Consider the following 18762-nt stretch of genomic DNA (forward strand, 5'->3'; position numbering starts at 1 on the left):
CCACCTTAAAGGGCGAGCCTGGTAGACGAGGATCTTAGTCATAATAGCTTTGTGGATGATGCAACTGGTATTGAAGCTAGTGAGTGCCAGAAGAGGGAGTCAGGAAGTTCTATTATGGTAGGGATAATGTGGTCATATTTCTTTAGGCCTTTGAGGAGGAGTGCTGTGGTATTTAGGAAGCCTGTAGAGCAGTGCATGATGTATAATAAAAAAAAAGTGCTGGGGCCCTCATCAGGAGGCCACCGTAGTTTGGACCACACATTGCCACTCTACACAACTACTAACCATCACACTGCTCCAAGTGTGACAATTCAGACTGTTCGAGGCCACTAAAGATTTAAGTATGGCTTGGGTGGCAGATATTAGTTGTTTTTAATGTATATTAAATTAATAAAGAACTGTTTTTCTGCTCCTCTTTAAAATTACAGAAACAGTGGCACCATGTGGCAGATGTAATAAGTGCAGGTTCCGGCAATTAAGTGCCAGTGCCGGGCACTGGAAACCACCGGCTCAAATCAAGCACTGCTGTAGAGTCTGAAAGGACATGAACCATGCTGTTGCCACTATCAAGATGCAAGAGTATTTGCAACCAAATCTTTAGGTTATATCATAAGACTCATAAAACTAAGGAGAATCCATCTGTTACGTTCTTCGGTTTTATTGAATGTTTGTGTTTGACTTGGTCAACAGGGCACTCCCTTAGGATTCATTGTGCAACACTTGAATTGCATGCAACTAAAAACAGACCCTCTCAGTAGTGGATATGGTAGGATCAGATTTGTGCAGAGGAGCAAACTGTCAATGTCATTTAAAACTGAAGAAGGGGTGAAGCAGGGCTGTCGCCTAGTGCCACCTCTCACAATTATATTTCCAAATGATTTCCTGACAGGATGATCTTTAACTCCCCAACTGTGCCAAGAGTAGGGCATGCTGCAGTTCTCTTTTTACTGTTTCCAGATAATGCCACTCTGTGCATTTCATGTTATTGTAAAGAGAAGTTGTTTCTCATCAATGCATCAAACGATAATTTATGGTTGTGAGTTGTAAATATGCACCTAAGCAATATTTTTAAACGGATAGAAAAAAATATATAACTGGATATCTTTTTTGATTACATTTCCTACCTCTTCGTCTTTAACTCTGCAGATTGCAAAAAGTGAGTTTTCTTTGACTTAGACTGCAGGCAGAAGTTTAACCTTTCATCCCTTTTTTTGTGGGCACTCTGTTTCAAACTCTTTGTCATTTATCAGGATTAATCAGTAGCATCTTTCTCACACGAGGCAAAGCTACTGAAGTATAAAATCATTATCAAGAATTCTAAGCAGAAAACAAGGGACAGGAAACCCCATATGCCCCTCTGAAAATTAATTTAACATTAAACCAGATTGGATTTTGCTGGTATGAAGGCTCTCTTAATTGTGATGTTATGGTAAAAACCATTGGCCCCAATTAAAAAGCTGCAATTGGTTGAGACTAATGTGCACATCTGATTTCCCATGGTTTTCTACATCAATAACATTTGCGGGTCTCGCCAGAATATATGTTTAAGCAGGGACTTTTAGATCCTCAAGTAATTTTGTTAATTTATGTTTTAAGAATGTTGCAAAGAAACAGAAAATGAAAAAAGGCAATTGATAAAAATTCTCCACTTCATCATTATATATCTGCTAATTAATCTTGATACAAACATACATATATCAGCAGGACATTCTCCATACTTAAAACCCAATCTGTTTCCCACTTTGCTTTTGAATCTATATAGGCCGACTCAATCTCGAATGCAGAACACATCATTTGAAACTACAATGCACATTCAGGAGGATTAGTATTCAATCAATGCCTAGCAGTTATATATCTCCCAATGGTTTTTGCCACCTATTCCTACATGTTCAAGTGGTATAGACTCCCTCAGTACATCACGGCCTAGCAGAATAATATGTATTAAACAGTAATTCTAAAGCCAGCAGCTTGGTAAATGTACAATTTATAGCCTGCACAAATCTTGTAAATTATTTCTTGTAACAAACAATGTTCATATCATCCACATTTGCATCTAGAAGACTGGAAAATTGTGGATTTTTACAATTGCATTGATGCAACCCATTGGGCAATTCATAGATCAAGTTTGCAGGAGAAGGCATGTCTTACCAGCATGGAACATGAATTCAAGAGGCCCAAATTTGGTGGGAACAGGAGAATTATATGGATGTACTGCTCAACCACCTCGATGGAGTAGTCATAGTAACTCCTATAATGCTTCTACCTATAACTGTCATGGTCTATTCACCGAGGAACCGCAGCAATGTTTTGTATAGTCCCCTATGAGGATCTTTGAGGTGACAATGGCTAAGGCCAATCACACTAACATACAAAAGGAGTAGGGTTGGGGAGGCACTTTCTTTTTTACTAAACATGCAAAGAGAATACAGTAATCTATGACTGCGAAATTCCTATGGAAGCCCAGGAAAGTTACGAAAAGAGTACCTTAACAATTGCCGCCACTGTACACATTACATATTAACGTGGCAAATGCGGATCATGAACTATTTGAGATCAAGTAGAAGCTACTGCTACTGTCCGTGGGAGTATTTTATCGTGTATATTAGATTTCATGTCATTGCTATGTAATGTTTTTAGGATCATGTCGAATTAGTTGTGAATGATGATGTGATGTGTTGTACACATTGCAATGGCTTATTATACAATAAATGTAAGGTTCATATCACTAATTGGCGTCACTAATTAAAAATACACAAATCTATCCCTATCTAGCCCAACTTGCACTGGCACTGAGCAGGAAAATATTTTCTTCCAGACACAGAGGGGCTGTGTTCAATCACAGAAAGAGAATTGTGGGGTTTACACGCAGCCTTTATGTACCTGTCAGGGTTAAAATAAGCTGGTATAGCACCTCTCTTTTCTCTTATCCCCTCTATGACCAATTGTTCCGCCTTTCTCTCATCCATCATTCCCGACAAAGTCTTCTCTACAAATGCATATCCTCCATGAATAACTCACAGAGAGCCTTCTCCTTCTCTCTTAAATCCCTACTTCCACCCTTCCAGACTTTTCCAAGTGTTCTTGTTTAGGTCAAATTCAATCCTTTATTTTTGTACCTGTGGAGCCGATTTCCTTTCACTCTACTTCCCAAGGTTTAGCACTCTTCATTCTACCTTCCAAAGTTTAGAGTAAGCCTCATTGCTGTGTTCGACAGTATTGTCACATATAAAACAAACAACATGCGCTGATCTTACAAAACTGAGTGAAATCTTTCATTTTACAGAAAAAAATATTTGCTTGAGTACTTCAAGTACCTAAATAAAGTGCGACATGCTGCTAGGCACAGGTGACATTTCTGTACAATAGTTTATTAGCATTAATGTGTACAGCTTCACAGGAAGCCATTTTTATACAAGTTTCGAAACCCACTTATTCAGTGCTCTGAAATTCAGAGCCTCAAAATACCTGTGCTAAAGCCCGTTCTCTTGAAGGAGGTGATCCGTTGCATGCCCCAAGGCATGGGTTTTCACATGCCTCCACTGGGAGGAATATGGAAGCTGTGCTGATAAGCAGGTTTCACGGAGTCACTCTCTAAGTTGCACTGCTTCTCTGATTTTAATGCAAGCACGAATAGCCCAGCCTCGGGATTGTAGGGGTTGTAATGTTGTGTGCTCTAGGCCCACATACTTTCTGAAGGTTGACACAGACACAGTGTATATGCTGCAGTAACTGTCCACAAGCACGTGCAGTCAGGCCCTTTTATTGGCAGGGTCACTCAACCAGTGATGCCTGTGTGGATGGGTGTAAAGGCCAGCCCTCAAAGGAGTGGATGGTGAACTGATACATGGCTGAACACTAGAACATCTCCAGCAGGGCACTACAGGGGTGATGTGAAGGGTGGCACTGGAGAGTGGAAGCATTCCAGAACCTTATTTTTGGCATTGCAGGAAGGGCGAGGGAGTGGCTCCTGAGACTGAATGACTAGGGTGGAGGGAAACCAGATGTTATTGTTGATTGACTGGCACAAGGTCAGGTTCAGTTTATAGTGGTGGGGAAGTGCGACAGGGCACAACATATTTTTTAGTACTGTGGAAGGTGCGGGAAGGGCACTGCAAGGGATGAACCAGGAGCCTGGCAGGATACCAGATTGCTTTTTAGATTGGGAAGGAGAGGCGTGTTTGTGACAGCCATGAAAACACATCTTGCTTTTTGCTTAAATTGCTTCATACTATCTTTTTTTACTGGGAAGTCTTTTTCTATTTGACTTGTTTACCAACTATCATTTAGCCCACCCAGGTCTGCAATTAGGTTGTGGTAAGAGGTTGTCTAGAGTGTATTAAACATTTCACTTTTTTCTACTTTTATCTACAGCATGAGGAAATTTGTATAATGTGCAATCTTTCGCTCACTATCCCTGAATTTTGTCAGCAAACAGATGAATCAAATGTTTTAGAATTCTCGACAGGGTATGCTGCACATTATGCTGCTCATTGATAAATCATAACCAAAAATCACAACCCAAGTGAACAGTATTAAACACCCTAAGCACAATTGCTACTGGGTTCGGAATGTAAAGTGGAAAAATAACACAATTGTTTATTCGAATTCATACCAACGGGAAGCTTGAACTCACACTGATACAAATATGTTCTTAATTATGCAGGTACGCTTAAAGGGACTGTAAGAATTTAGTAGATGGGATCAACTGTAGACTCTTACCTTTATTTTGCCTGTCAAGCCCCCAACAAAGAGCATGGCATTCGAATCAACATCAAGAATGGTGTAACCTGGCAGTGCCACAGAGCTGTATATCCCTGGTACTATGCTGGCTTTTGGTCCTTCAAGAGCGCGAACAGATACTGTTCCATTTCTTCCAGATCTTTAAAAAAAAACATTTAATCTATTAGTTGGACTGCAAAGATATGCATATTTTATTACTATATACAGTGATTTTCCCCTCTTCAATTCAACGGTGATGGAGCGTGATTATTTAAGACTATCTTGCTCGATCAAATCCTGCTCATTGGGTGCGATACTAGTATCTTTTACCGGCTGGTGGAGGCGAGACTCTGGCTATTGTAGGGTGTACTCTAGCATTCTATTGGGCTCATCTCGTGTACTGATTCTGAAAAATCTACAACCAATTCTTGGATTGTATGATTATAAATTGCATTTTGTATTCAGCAAAGTCTTCTCTCTCTGGCATTGGTCCCAGATGACATACAGTTTGTGTGTTGAACAATCTCAGAAACTCACTCTATTACTTCAAGGATATTTACTAGCTTAATATAGCATAAGCCTACACTGGTTTAGGAAACAGACAAATCCCCAACAGGAATGGGGGGGGGGGGGAGAGAGCGAGAGCGAGAGAGAGAGAGAGAGAGAGAGAGAGAGTGTTCTTTCAAGACGGTATTGTAACGGCTGCCTCCCAATATTGTGCAGATGAGAATTAAGTAGTGGGGTGGGGAAGTTCAGTTATAGTTCAGATGTGAACAGTTCTCAGGAAGGATTCTCATCTCCTCGACTACAGGTGACTATGTTGAATTCACATGTCTTAGGTGAGGATGTGCTAATGAAATATATTTCACTTATAATTGCACCATAATAATTCCGAGAACTACTGTTTGTGCCTCACCCATGAAGATGGACCTCCCTTTCTTATTCCTGATGGGCAAAATCCACATTGCTTTTTGGTTTCCCTTCTTATTCAGTAAAATGTGTGTGTCTTTGTTTGTCAGTCTTCGATGATTTTGCATCTCTATTTCTCATATTTGCATTGAGTTTTATATCCTATTTGTACACCTAATCCGTATTATCCCTCCGTGAGCCTTATAGATTATTTATTTATTTATTCAGTGTTTTATAGAGCGAGGACATGACTCAATAAGGGTATCAGGGCGCTTCACAGATAGAATAGCAGACTTCCTTTGGGGAAGTTTAGTCTCTTATATTCTTCAATTCCTTTAAGAACGTGAATGCCTCTCTCATATCCCCATTGTCAACCTTTGATAAAAACATATCATCGAAATGGATGTTTAATTTCTTGACACTCCACTCATATAACATATGCAAAATTGTGCTGCCCCATTTAGCGGTTGTGTTGAAACACTTTTTTCTACAAAGATGTTCCCTAGGTGTCTGGTACCCGATTAACATAACAATATCCTTGTATTTTCTGTTAGCTTCATCATTCAATGTGCATCCAATATTGGCCCATCATATCCTTTACACGTTTTAAAGTTATTTCCTACGAAAAGCTAAATATTTCTTTAATGTTTCTCGACATTTAAAATCTTTTCTTTGATCACTTTTCTCATCAAGTGTTATTCATTTTCGTTCTACAGTTTTGTCTCTCACACTATCGAAGATGTGGCTAAATGTTCCAATTGTTTTAGGACATGATGCTTACAAGATCAACACATAGGCGTACCTACCTGTTCAGCAATGTCAATGATCATTGGGGTCTGAGTATCTATCTCAGCTCCCTACACATCTCAAACTTTTTGCGTCTGGCTTTACAACACTGTGTCTGCAAGAACTATTGATAACAATTCTATAACGTATACAGAGAGAGGGCTTTATCTTTGCCCAGAGGAGTATTTACTTTTCACCACATTCCAGTGTCTGTTAGCGAATCACTCTGCCTTCGATGGAGTGCTTTCTTTTCAATGCATGAGGGATTAATGTATTTCTCAAAAGTACATTCTGTATCTCATAGATGAATGTTATCCTGAAAGCCATCGTTTTTTATTTTGTTATTTCCCTCCAGCAGGATTTTCATGTTCAGGTCAAGTCTCAAGCCCTTTTTACTTAGCCGGTGCTCGGTCCCAGAGGCTTTCACTTCTGCAGAATGATGCTGCGCTTCTATTTATCTTCAGATGTTGCCTTCACTTAGCAAGCAGCTCGTGTGTAGCGGGAAAGATACAGCTCTTCAGCAGATGGCTGAGTACCCACCTTCATTCCGTCCATTTTTATGCAACTTGTGGAAGGCCCCTAATCAACTATCACGACTGGAAAAAGGGAGCAGGAGTATTCTGCGCTTCCTGGTTTTCGGCTGCCTGTGCGCTTGTTTTTTCTGTCTTCAGCCCCATAGACCCTACAGTTGAAGTTCCTCTCTTTATGGATATCTAAAAGTATTTTGCTTTCTTATTTAATTGATTTCGGGTTTTTTTGTAATGGAGCCTTTATTGTTCTTACTGTCTTCACTTCTCTCTGATTTACTGTTTGCTTCACAGGCTGTTGTGAGCCCCACTAGATCTCCATTAGGCCTTGATGCCCTTAGCATTTCTGCCACTTTTCTTGAGTCTTACAATGGACTTTCTGTTTTGCAACATAAATATTTGAACTCGTTACCATTACTAGGTGTTTTCTCACAGTTCTATTGGTTGCATCTTGATAATTAGATTTTTTTACTGACATATAAAATCAGTTCGCAACTTTTCTGCGAAAAACAACACTTTTCTGCACATGTAAATAGGATAAAATTACTGTAACACACATCATCGCACCTTTAAATTAAACAATTAATCGCAGCTTAACTGTGACACTAAACAATAGGGGGTTAAACCCAACCGCTGTAACCTGTGAGAACAATCAAAACTGTGGGAGGCCCCATCTGCTTCTCGGGCAACTTTCGGCATCAAGAGATCTGGCAGACTTCAACTATTTAGGAACCTCAAACTTCTTTGATAACTTTATTTCGGTCAGAGACCATAAAAGCACAAATAAAATATGTACATACAAAATAAAATACATAAATATTTAAACACCTGGGTTAAAAAGTTATTAAACAGAAAGTTATCAAGAAAGACATAAGAACAATTCAATTCATCAATATTGAAAACAGTTATCAACTAATCAGGGCAGACCTCCTCCGCCACATACCATATAAAAAACGAGAGACAGAAAACACAATGGGAGGTGAGGTGTCATATCTTAAAATCCTACAGGCTTGGGTACATTGTTTTAGGCCCAAATTTCTACACAATGGTACCAGCCAAGATCTGCGTATTGCACTATAAGCAGGGCAGAAGAATAAAACGTGTATCATATCTTCTTTACTTTCATTACAAACTGGGCAGATCCCCTCTCCTCGTCCAGTCCATTTGGAGATCAAGGCCCCAATCGGGAGGCAACCATGCCTTAATTGCGTATATAACTTTTTTGCCATGGGGGGGTTGAATCAAGTCTAAGAACTCCTCCCTCCTGGGCACAAATTTTATTTGCAGAAATTCAGTAGTCAACCTACCCATTACTGGCGAGCGGTGTAGCAAACTTAGATTGTACTGTCTAAGTAGAGCCAGTAACTCAGTTCTCCGCACCGCTGGGCAACTTTCCTCTGGGGTCTCCCATAATTGAGGCAGGCCTATTTGATGTGCAACAGATTTAATGTGGGATAGCCAGGGTATGTTTCTGCTCTTCAGCTGGTCCCAAATTGCAGAGAACTCAGCTCTGTAGTCACCAAGTTCGGGTACTGTCCACAGCCTTCTCAAATACAGGAGGGGTCGAGTCGATAGGAGTTCAGAGATAGGCTCTAGACCTAGATCTAGTCTCAGAGGTATAAGCGGAGGGCTCTGGGGGAGCCCTAGCAGGTTCCTAATAAATGTGTGCTCAACCTTAGAAAGGCTCGATATACACGTATGACCCCAGAGTTCTGCGCCATACATTGCAGCAGGTCTGGCTTGGGCACCATAAATTTCAAGGGCTGGTGAGACTGGTTTGAATTGGGTTTTCCTCTGAAACTTACTAATACCTCCCACTATCTGTGTAAGCCTCAGGGCAGATTTGGTTACCTGGGGTCCCCAACCAAAATCTTCAGTCAGGGTAACACCCAGATATACAAAAGTTCTAACCCTTTCAAGTGGGATACCATTTAGAACTGGGCTAGGGCGGGTGTGCTTCGGGGGACCGAAGATCATGAACTTCGTCTTTTCTAGGTTGATCTCAAGTCCCCGCGAAGCGCAGAATGATACAAAACCGTCTAGTACCCTCTGGATGCCTGTAGAAGTTCGAGACAACAATAAGGTGTCGTCTGCGAACATCAGAGCAGGCATCGCTATCCCTAACAGTATCTAGCTCACCCACCAGGCCATTTATGTAGAGGCTAAAAAGCGTGGGGGCAAGGGCACAGCCCTGGCGCACTCCTCTGGTTACAGGGAAGCGATCCGATAGTTCCCCATTCTTCCCACATCTAACCTGGGCGTAATTCCCTTCATGGAAGCGCTTCAGGACGTCTAATAGGTAGGGCGGAAGGTCTAGTTCTTTCAAGACCCTCCATAGATTTTCCCTGGGCACAAGGTCAAAGGCGGCCTGTAAATCTACGAAGACCAAGTAGAGGCTACCACCCTCAATACTTACAGTCTTCCAATAAAGGACCTGTAGCCTAAAGAGCTGGTCCAGGGTCGAAATCCCAGATCTAAAACCAGCCTGGAGGGTAGTTATTATTTCGTTCTCTTCCGCCCAGCTGAGTATTCTATCCAGAAGGATCCGGCCCATGAGTTTCTGGGTAGTATCCAAAAGACTTATTGGCTTATAATTTGAGGGGACTAAGGGGCAACCCTTTTTAAAAATGGGAACAATCTCGGCCCCTGCCCAGGTGTCCGGCAGTTTGGCTCCCAGTAAAACTGCATTGAACAATACGGCTAGGTACGGTGCCCAAATTTTAGGTTGTGAACGAAAGAGATCGCCTGGTACCTTATCAAAGCCTGGTGCTTTATTAGGAAGCTGCCTGGCAATTGCAGATTCCACTTCCTTAACTGAGATATTCTCGACACTTCCAGAGGCCAACCTTGCCCCGGCATCCAATTTACCGGTCTGATCTCCGCAGTCCGAGGCCCCCCGCAGTCGATACTCGTGCGGGAGGTCTAGGGCTGGGGGAGCACAGAGAGGATCATCTGGTTGTAATGTCATAGCCCTTTTCAAATGTTCAGGTATAACAACCAAAGGAGAGGTGTAAAGTGCGGCGAAATATGCCTCCCACACTGAAGAAGCAATATTTGGTAAAAACGATTCCCCGCTATCTCTCGTGGCAGAGTTTACTAATGCCCAAAATAATTTAGCATCCTTTGACACTAGGGCATCCCTTAATTTTTTCCACCTATCTTCTTCCCATTCTATCTTGCCCTTAGATAGTTCTTTCTTATACTTGTGCCTAGTAACCCTGATGTTTACTTTATTTTTTGATTTAATTGCTGCGAGAAGCTCCTTTTTTGATTTCCTGCAGGCATCGTTAAACCAGGGGTGGGTTTTCAGCACACACCTCTTGGTTCTGCCTACAGGATTAAAAACATCCCCCAAAGCCATGACTAGTTGCTTGTGTATGTCCAATGCCTGCAATTGTCCAGTTGGATCACCCATCTGGGCTATAAAAGCTATTACAATTTGGTAAATTTTTGCAAGCTGTGAGGGTGACTCTGCCAAATGAGGCCATTTCACCCTCCTTCTATAATTAGTTAGTACGAAGGGGGGCATTGCCATAGCAGATTTGGGTTCAGGGTTAGTTAGTCCAAAGGACCCTAGATTAAAAGACCAGGGCATTGTGGTCACTGTCCTGTCTTTTTTCTATTCTAATATCCTTCAGCTTATCCTAATTTTTGGCTTCTACCATTACATAGTCAATGATGGATGTTTTATTACCCCGATTAAATGTTTCTGTTGCTGGGCGGTCAGGGTCCACTCTCCCATTGCACGCCCGCAGGGATGTTGCAAGGGAGAGGGATTTTACTTGTAACACCAAAGGTGTCCATGCTCTAACTGGAACGATATTAGGATCCAGGATGTGCCATAGCACATCTACTTCATCCTGTTCTCCCAGCTCGACACTTCCCAGCGGTTCGAATTGGCAGTTAAAGTCCCCACCAAGGATTATAGCAGTAGAGGGGTCTAACCCTGAAATAAAAAAAACAAATCTTTAATTGTATCTGATTCTTGGCCATTTCTGGTTGGTCTCGAGTAAACATTTATTAATGCTACTGGTGGGTTATTTGGAGGTTTTAATAGGACACACTGGACATCCAGGGATTTTGTTGGAATTTGTATTGCCTGGATTCCCAAATGTGTACCTATCCAGATTGATAATCCCCCAGATGGACGGCCTTTACCTGTGGACACTGCCAAAATATCAAAAGTAGCAAAAGTAGCAAAAGTCGGGCTGGAGCTCTTTTCCAATGCCCAGGTCTCTTGCATTAGGCAAATATCATATTTTGCCATAAATGCGGCCCACTCCGGAGTATGTAATTTGTTTTTTAGGCCGGCTATGTTCCATGAGACCAGTTTTAGGCAACCTTCCACCAAATTTTTAGAGCCCTCAATTGCCGTACTCCCTCTGGTGTTAGTCCTCGCCACGGGTATCTGATCAGTTTTTAAGTCCTCCCTAGGGGTTGATGGTAAAGCATTTCCCTCTATTGTCCCTCCCCAACTAGGAGCTTCATTGGAGACTTGCGGAATTTGATTTCCATCTAAGCTGAGTCAGTCCACCTCTTCCAATACGCTAAACCTGTTCCAATGCGGTTGTAGCGGAAAGAGGGGGGCATGGGTAGACCTATCTTCCCTAAATGTCCCCCCGTTTTCCGGGTTATGGAAAGGAAGGTGACACCCCCTGTTATCAAACCTGGCTCTGGGGTGGTATGGTTCTAAACTAGGGGTAGGATAAAAATATGAGAGATGCATTGGGCATATTTGAGTGTTTTGCCTATTGGGAGGAGTTCTACAAATATACTCTACAACAGAGGCATCCCTGAAATTCAAAATTATTACATCGCCTGCTACTGTCTTTGGATCCCTCCCAATCCAACCTACTCTCCTGGCCAGCAGAATTTCGCCTGAAACATGCGCTGGCAAGGGTCTATTTACCGTGAGCCACTGGATGCACTCCTACAAGTGCAACGACATATGGTTGGGCTTCAGGGGGTAGATTAATTGTTGGCAACTGTTGGGAAATAGTTCTTGATGTTGCATTGCTTTTCATAAGTGAGTTGATTTTATCCCCCATTTCACCTTCCTTTACCTTAGTTGGAGCTTTATCTACGGCAATAGCCAGATTTCCTGCAGTTTGACTGCTCTTTTTCCGGGAGCCAGAACTAAATAAAGCTTGCGGTGGATCAGGTGCGGATTTTTGAGTACCTAGCATTGCTCCTACGTTGGTAATCTGTGCTGAGGGAGTATTATTTCCAGCTGTTGTGTTGCAAGGGGCATTATATGATAAAGCTTCAGTGGCAGGGGGTGCAGGGGTTCTTCGTAATTTAGCTGGCTCAGTTGTCCCTCCCCCCCTAGTATTAATAATAGAGATGAGTTTATCTAATTTTGATACCAGAGGCTTAAGTTGAGTAACAATTGTCCGTTCTAAGGATGCTTGTAGGTCTGAGACCATATTAGTGACCCAGCATGGTATTCCTGGCGTAGAATCAGCTAAGTTACTAGATGGGGTCACCAGATCGTGATTTATAGGCTTATTTTTACTCGGTTTATTTGGAATATTTGCTCTCTTATTCCTAGGACAAGGCTTACATGCATCTAGCCTTTTCTCTAGAGAAGGAGGGGTCAAAGTAATGGGGCGATCTTGGGGGTCTATAGGAGTTTCTACAGGCAACTGAGTACAGGGCAGATCTACATAAGATGAAGACATGTAGGAACTAACCTCCAACGCATCAGTCATGGTAATTGAGGTGTCTCTTTCCTGGGTTGGCAAACATAACGATGGTGTGATAGATAGCCGTCTCTCTGTATTCTCAATGGCATTTGCCACAACGCCAATAGTCTGTTGCAGCATTTTATCAATGGCGGTCAAAGTAGGTAAAGGTTGAGAGTCTGCTGTTAGCAGCTTAGTGCAAGACCGCGTGGCTGGGGTTTTACTTTTAACTTTCTTGCCCCGATTAATCATTTTTTTTCTTTTTTTAAAACTGAAAACGCAAAAAGTATAAAACAAAAATGGCAGGAAACCAAACACTGTCAAGCAATAGACTCGTTTTTTCAGAGAGTTAACTAATATCTAAACAGAAATTGTTAAGAATAAAGCACTCTATGCACAGCTTATGGCTGAATAGTAGATATAACGACAATGACTTATAATTAATTTAACATCAATGGAGGGAGAGTCCGGACTAACCCAATGTCAGCAGCCAAGAGATGTGGCCCAGACCGGCCTCCCTTGGCCCGGGCTTCGCCCGCGCGCGTCCCGCGCTGCGGGAGGCGTTCTTCGAGTTTATGGGCCTTGGCGTGCTCTAATGACGCTCTCCGTGCGCCACGCGATGCCCTCTGGGTATTGTAGGCGTTAGGGAAGCCGTTCCCCTCATGGCGCTGGCGCTGGCAAATGGTCACAGGGTTTGAGATGCCCACAGCAGGAGCTAAGATCACCGGCCGTTCCCCTCACGGCGTGTCCGACGTGAAAATCAGGTATGTCGCATCCTCAAACTCACTTCTGGACTCCAACGTACTGAGGGGCTTATTTACAAGCCCCTTGCGCCACTTTTGCGTCATTTATAACATGGGAAAAGTGACATAACAGTGGCGCAAGGGGCTTGTAAATCTGCCCCTGAATTCTTAGAGTCGACAGCCACCTTGGGTGACTCCCACTATAAAGGGGAGTCACACCCAAAGAGAGACGCGCAGTATTATGTTCCAACCAGTGTGTGTGGAGCTTTTGACCCATGCAGGGGAGACTTCTCATTTTGGTCACACAAGAGGGTTCCAGTCTGTACCAGGGTCCTGAGAGATCCTTGAAGGGGCAGGAGTTCCTATGAATCTTCCTGCAATTATGCGTAGGAGCTTTTATAATGAAAACCACTTGATGATTGACATAGCTTTGTCCTGAATGGCAATATAACGATTTTAAATAAAAGAAGGGCAGTGGATTCCTCTCTCCCGAAGATTGAAAGCCATTTACAAATGTGGAAATACTTCACAGGAAAGATAAAATCAGGTCCCTTAGGAAAAACGGTCATGGTAAAACAATGCACCTAGAAAGAATGGAGTTAAATAAATGAAGGGGCAAATGTGATGCAACAGTTGAGAAAACTCTCCCTAGCAATTATCTTAAAGACACTTCTTGAACACCTGTTGCTGCTAACAGACTCTTGGCTCCTCATGGTGCTGGAAATTAATAAGGGCATGTGTTTTACCAACATGTGATGAGAGATTTAAATAAACAAAGCACTAGACCTGAGTCCTTTTGTAGTAGTCCCCCATACTTTTACATTCCCCCCTCTTGTTTTGCTGAATTCATTTTTGTTGGCTTTAGGGCTCTGTGCACTTTACTGCTGCAAACCAGTCCTAAAGTGCTTCCGCTCTCTCCCTCAAACATTGTAAAATTAGTCTACACCTAGGTGTCACATTTAATTACTTGTTTGTCCCTAGAAAATGGTACCACCTGTACCCAGGACAAGTCAATGAAATGCTACTTGTGGGCCAGCAGAACTCACTGTGGCACCCACTGAAGTAGAAATTCAAAACGTGTCTCAGGCCTTTCACTGCAGCCTGTAGTGAAGTGGTAAACTTTAATTTTAACTGGTAAAATAAACCCTTTCCCAGGTCTAAACATTCGTTTTTAATACATCTACGTCACTGCTAAGGTAGTCCATGAAAGCTTTCAGGGAAGGGTGCAGGGTATTTAAAAAGTAGGACATGTAGGTTTAAGATTTACATGTGGTGGCATAGAAAAACTCCCAAAGACTTTGTTCACTGTTGTAAGGCCTACATCTCCCATAGACTAAACTCTGGGTTGCCTCATTACATAGTTTAGATTAGGAGCAGAGAGGAAAATCTTTTTTGTACTCTTTTGAATTGTGATTTAAAACTCTCTTCAAAAGTGAAGTCGGATTTTAAGCTGCAATTCTAAAAATTCAATTTTTACAAAGTTGGCATTTTTGTGCCAAACCAACTGTGTCTTTTTAGCCAGTAGCCAAGGTCACATGACTGTGGCTATCTCTCCTGTGATAGGCTGTTGATTCCTTCCAGATGTGGGGACAAAGGGAGCTAGGTGTGGACAGGATGGGTGGTGGACTTTGTCCTTTCTGCAGGGTCATCCACAAACTTTTTAACTTCATCCTCCTACTTTTTGCTGAATTTGTTTCTGATGGCCTTATGAAGCTGTACACTTTACCACTGCTAATCAGTGTTAAAGTGCTTGCGCTCTCTCCTTAACATGTGACACAATTGACTTATACCCATTGGTATTTTTAATTTACTTGTAAGTCCATAGTAAAGTGGGACTATCTGTGCCCAGGTCCTGTAAATTAAATGCTACTACTAGGACTGCAGCACTCATTGTGCCACCCACTTAAGTAGCACTTTAAACATGTCTCAGGCATGCCATTGCAGCCTGTGTGCGTGCAATTTTATACTGCCATTTTGACCTGGGACCTGCCCTACTTTCACTTGAATAGGCTGTGTCCTGCCTTCACTTAAAGGGCTGCATACCTCCTGTAGATAGTCTGGCCCCAGGGCAGGGACAGGAGGAAACCTTTTGACTTCAATGGGAAACCTCTAGAAGCTTCTTCCACATCAAATCCAGAACGGGGTATAAATATTGGACCTCAGACACCAACTCTTCAGTACACTTCTGGACCTGCTGATACTCTACCAGGAAGATTTACTGCAATGCTGCTGAAAGGATTGCCACTCTGCTGGACTGCTGCTCTGGAGGGCTGCTGTCTTGCTGTGCTGACCTGCTGCTTACTGTCCTCTTGCCTGGATGAGAAGTATTAGACCTGCATCTGTTTAACCACAGACCCCAAAGTGACTCCAAGGGCTAGATAGCTGGTCTCTGGACTTGAGCCTCAGGGCCAGAAGGCTCTACATTCTGGGTTGGAGCACCTGGACTCCGCTATTTGTGAGATCTACCCTGCCAAGTGATGCTACCTCAGTCCTCAACTCTTGGAATGGTCCTGAAAGTGCTCTACCTGTCCATCTGTGGATCCATCAGAACCGACTCAGCTCCTCCATGGCACACTTCTAACAGAACTGATTCATTGCCTCTGCCACAAGGGTTTTTCCTGTGCAAGGACGCTGCATTGGCCCCGCAGCCCGCATTGGAATGGCCGCTGTGTGAGGCTTCTCGACGCATGCCCTCACATTGCAAATCACTTGTCGACACCAGCCTCGACGACACATGGTTTCACATCGCAGCCTCATAGGTTTTCAGAACCTATGCTTCACCTCAATTGCATGGTGTATGCTCGATGCAGGGCTTCGCATTGCAAGCTCTCGACAACAGGACCCTCAACGGGGACCCTGGACCTCCTATCGCAGCCCTTCAGCTCCTGGGAACAGATGCATCACCTTGGCTCTGTGGCGCATCCTTGGCATGAGACCCTGCGGTGCGCTGCAAACCAGGATTTAAGGTATTCTTGTTCAGTGGGCCTAAATGGGTCCCTGTAGCCGACCCACATTCCATCATGATCGGCCTGAACTTGTGACTTTGTCCTGGGCCAGTGCGATTGGATATCCTTGGCGCTTTGTGCTTCTTGGTGCTGTTTTCACTGAAATCTTAAAATCTGCATATCTCTGGTTCTACCAATTGGATTTTTGCTGTTTTGGTCTTTTTTTAATTAAAAATAACTCTGTTGTTCTAAACTGGTGTGGGATCCTTTTGTGGTGTTTGCTCTCTGTATTTTGCTGTTTGAATGTTGCACATATACCTTGCACATTGCCTCTGAGTGAAGCCTGACTGCTTTGCGCCAAGCTACCCGAGGGTGGAGCATAGATTCATTTAGGGTTTGCTTGTGATTTCACTTTGTCAAGGATTGTGCTTCCTGCATGAGTAACCCAATTTCTTACAACATGGAAGATAGTAAGATTTACCTAAAGACTAAAGAATGTATCTTTTCACATGTCTTTCAATATTCTGTTGTATTCATACTCTCTTTTATTCCCAGTTTGAGAGGCACATAATTGTGGAAACAAATGCAAACTCAAACTGTATTCAAAATGGACGATAATGTATGTATATATTTATAGCATATTTCTATACTGTAAACCTAGCCAAAAAGCAGTGAAGCACTGTATATGGTCAAAGACAAGTATAACTACTAATTGGGGAGGAAGCTGGGTTGTGGATGAGTAGCGGATGGATTGTCTTGCAAAACAGGTCATTCGTATGTAATGGTGTTGATAGATATGTTCTCACGTTGGCCAGAGATACGCATCACACAGAACATAGAGACAAACAGTGTAACTGGATTCCTCAAAGAGAATTTTAGCAAAGAAGGGTTTCCTGATTATATCCTGAAAGATAACGGGGTACAACTAGTTTACAGAGAAATGGAGGAATTTTTGTCTCAAGGGGGGGATCAACTACAAGAAATCTTCCCTATACCATCCTGAAACCAACTGCATGGTAGAGAGACTCAACAGAGTATTTAAATTGTCTGTTCAAATTGCAAAGACTCACAAGATGGATTGGAAAAAAGAAATACTCGAGAGACTGGAAATCTATTACTAAACACCCCATTCAGTCAAGAGCAATTTGCCTTTTGACTTATTTAGGCAGGAAGCCCAAAACGCTGATGTTTCCATCTTGAATGAAGTGTAAGAACATGGGGTGTCATCAGAAAATGATGTGTGGAAGGAGGTACAGCGAGAAAAGGTTCGGAGAAGAAAGTACAATTTTGACAAGAGATACTCAACTTATCAAACTGAAAGTGAAAAGAGGGTGACATGGTAAGAGTAAACTATCCTCAGAAATGTGGGACATCTAATTTTTCTTCTCCATTTAGGGTGGTTATATTATTTCACAACTCAGTAAAATTAGACGATAACCATATTTGCAACTTATATATGATTGTAGTTAAACACCATGATCCTGTAGGTGGAGCCAGTTCCAACTGTATGATCTTGAATGATGAAGTTGACCCGAGGAGAAGCAAATGCATTGTGGTCCCATCTAAGTTCATGAACGAATATGTATGAGATGTAAATAGATTCATTGTATTTCCTAAAACGTTTAGTTGGTTTCTTTACATTTTATTCAGAGGAGTCGTTGAGTTTTGTGTCACTGTTATGTATCGGTATTATTAAAAAAAACAAAGGGGGGGAAGATGTGTGGTATCTCGATATATGTGGCATCTTTCTAATTAGTATGTAGAATCATTTAGTATGTAGAGAACATCGGCAATCAGGGCGCTGCTCTCACAGCATGAGAGCAGCGTCAGGATTGGATAAGGGAGCTACAGCATCCAGTTCCTGTGGGCGTCGGCGGAAGAAGAGCTCCGGAGCCGAGAACGTAGTTCCGTTAGTCTTTTTTATTTTAATTTTGCACACACATCGACCCCTCCGCACCCCCCTCCCAGCAGATGCCAGCCGCTACTGCCTTTCACCCACTTTGCATTGTTCGAGAATCTAGTCTTCTGGCTCAGATAAGTGGATTGGTGACAGCTAAGAAGAACAACGAATCAGGGATCTACTGCCTGAGGTCCATGCATATTTTTTTAGGAATCCACAACAACTATAATTATTTATTTTCAAATAGAAAAGAAAATATGCACTGCCTTTGAAAAAATCCCCAAAACTCCTTCAAACTGTTGAAAAGTAGAAAAAAAACTTGAATGGAAAAAATGTATGAGTAGGACTGGCTTCTTCGATATGAGTTGGGATGGGCTACAGTAGACATTTGTTTTGGAGATATGATGGCCACTTTGGAGTTACTACAAGGGTCTGTAAGGGCTATGTTGGACATAAAATTTGACCCCATTCTCCGATGCCTCACGTCCATAGTGAGGAGACTTTCTGATCTTAAACAGTGTATTTTATTCAGGGGGGAGGCAGTTAATA

At 42.4% G+C, this 18762-nt stretch overlaps 1 protein-coding gene across 6 annotated transcripts in view; it reads right to left on the minus strand.

Moving 5' to 3' along the window:
* LAMA2 (laminin subunit alpha 2) overlaps nucleotides 1–18762 on the minus strand; it is a 3129796-nt gene that overhangs the window by 266827 nt on the left and 2844207 nt on the right. For all 6 annotated transcript variants that reach the window (XM_085611831.1, XM_085611827.1, XM_085611830.1 and 3 more), the window contains one exon: nucleotides 4720–4879. In XM_085611831.1, the coding sequence (XP_085467957.1) occupies nucleotides 4720–4879 (160 nt within the window). The remainder of the gene's footprint in view (nucleotides 1–4719; nucleotides 4880–18762) is intronic.

This window comes from Triturus cristatus, chromosome 6 (genome assembly GCF_964204655.1).
Source record: "Triturus cristatus chromosome 6, aTriCri1.1, whole genome shotgun sequence".
NCBI lineage: Eukaryota > Metazoa > Chordata > Amphibia > Caudata > Salamandridae > Triturus > Triturus cristatus.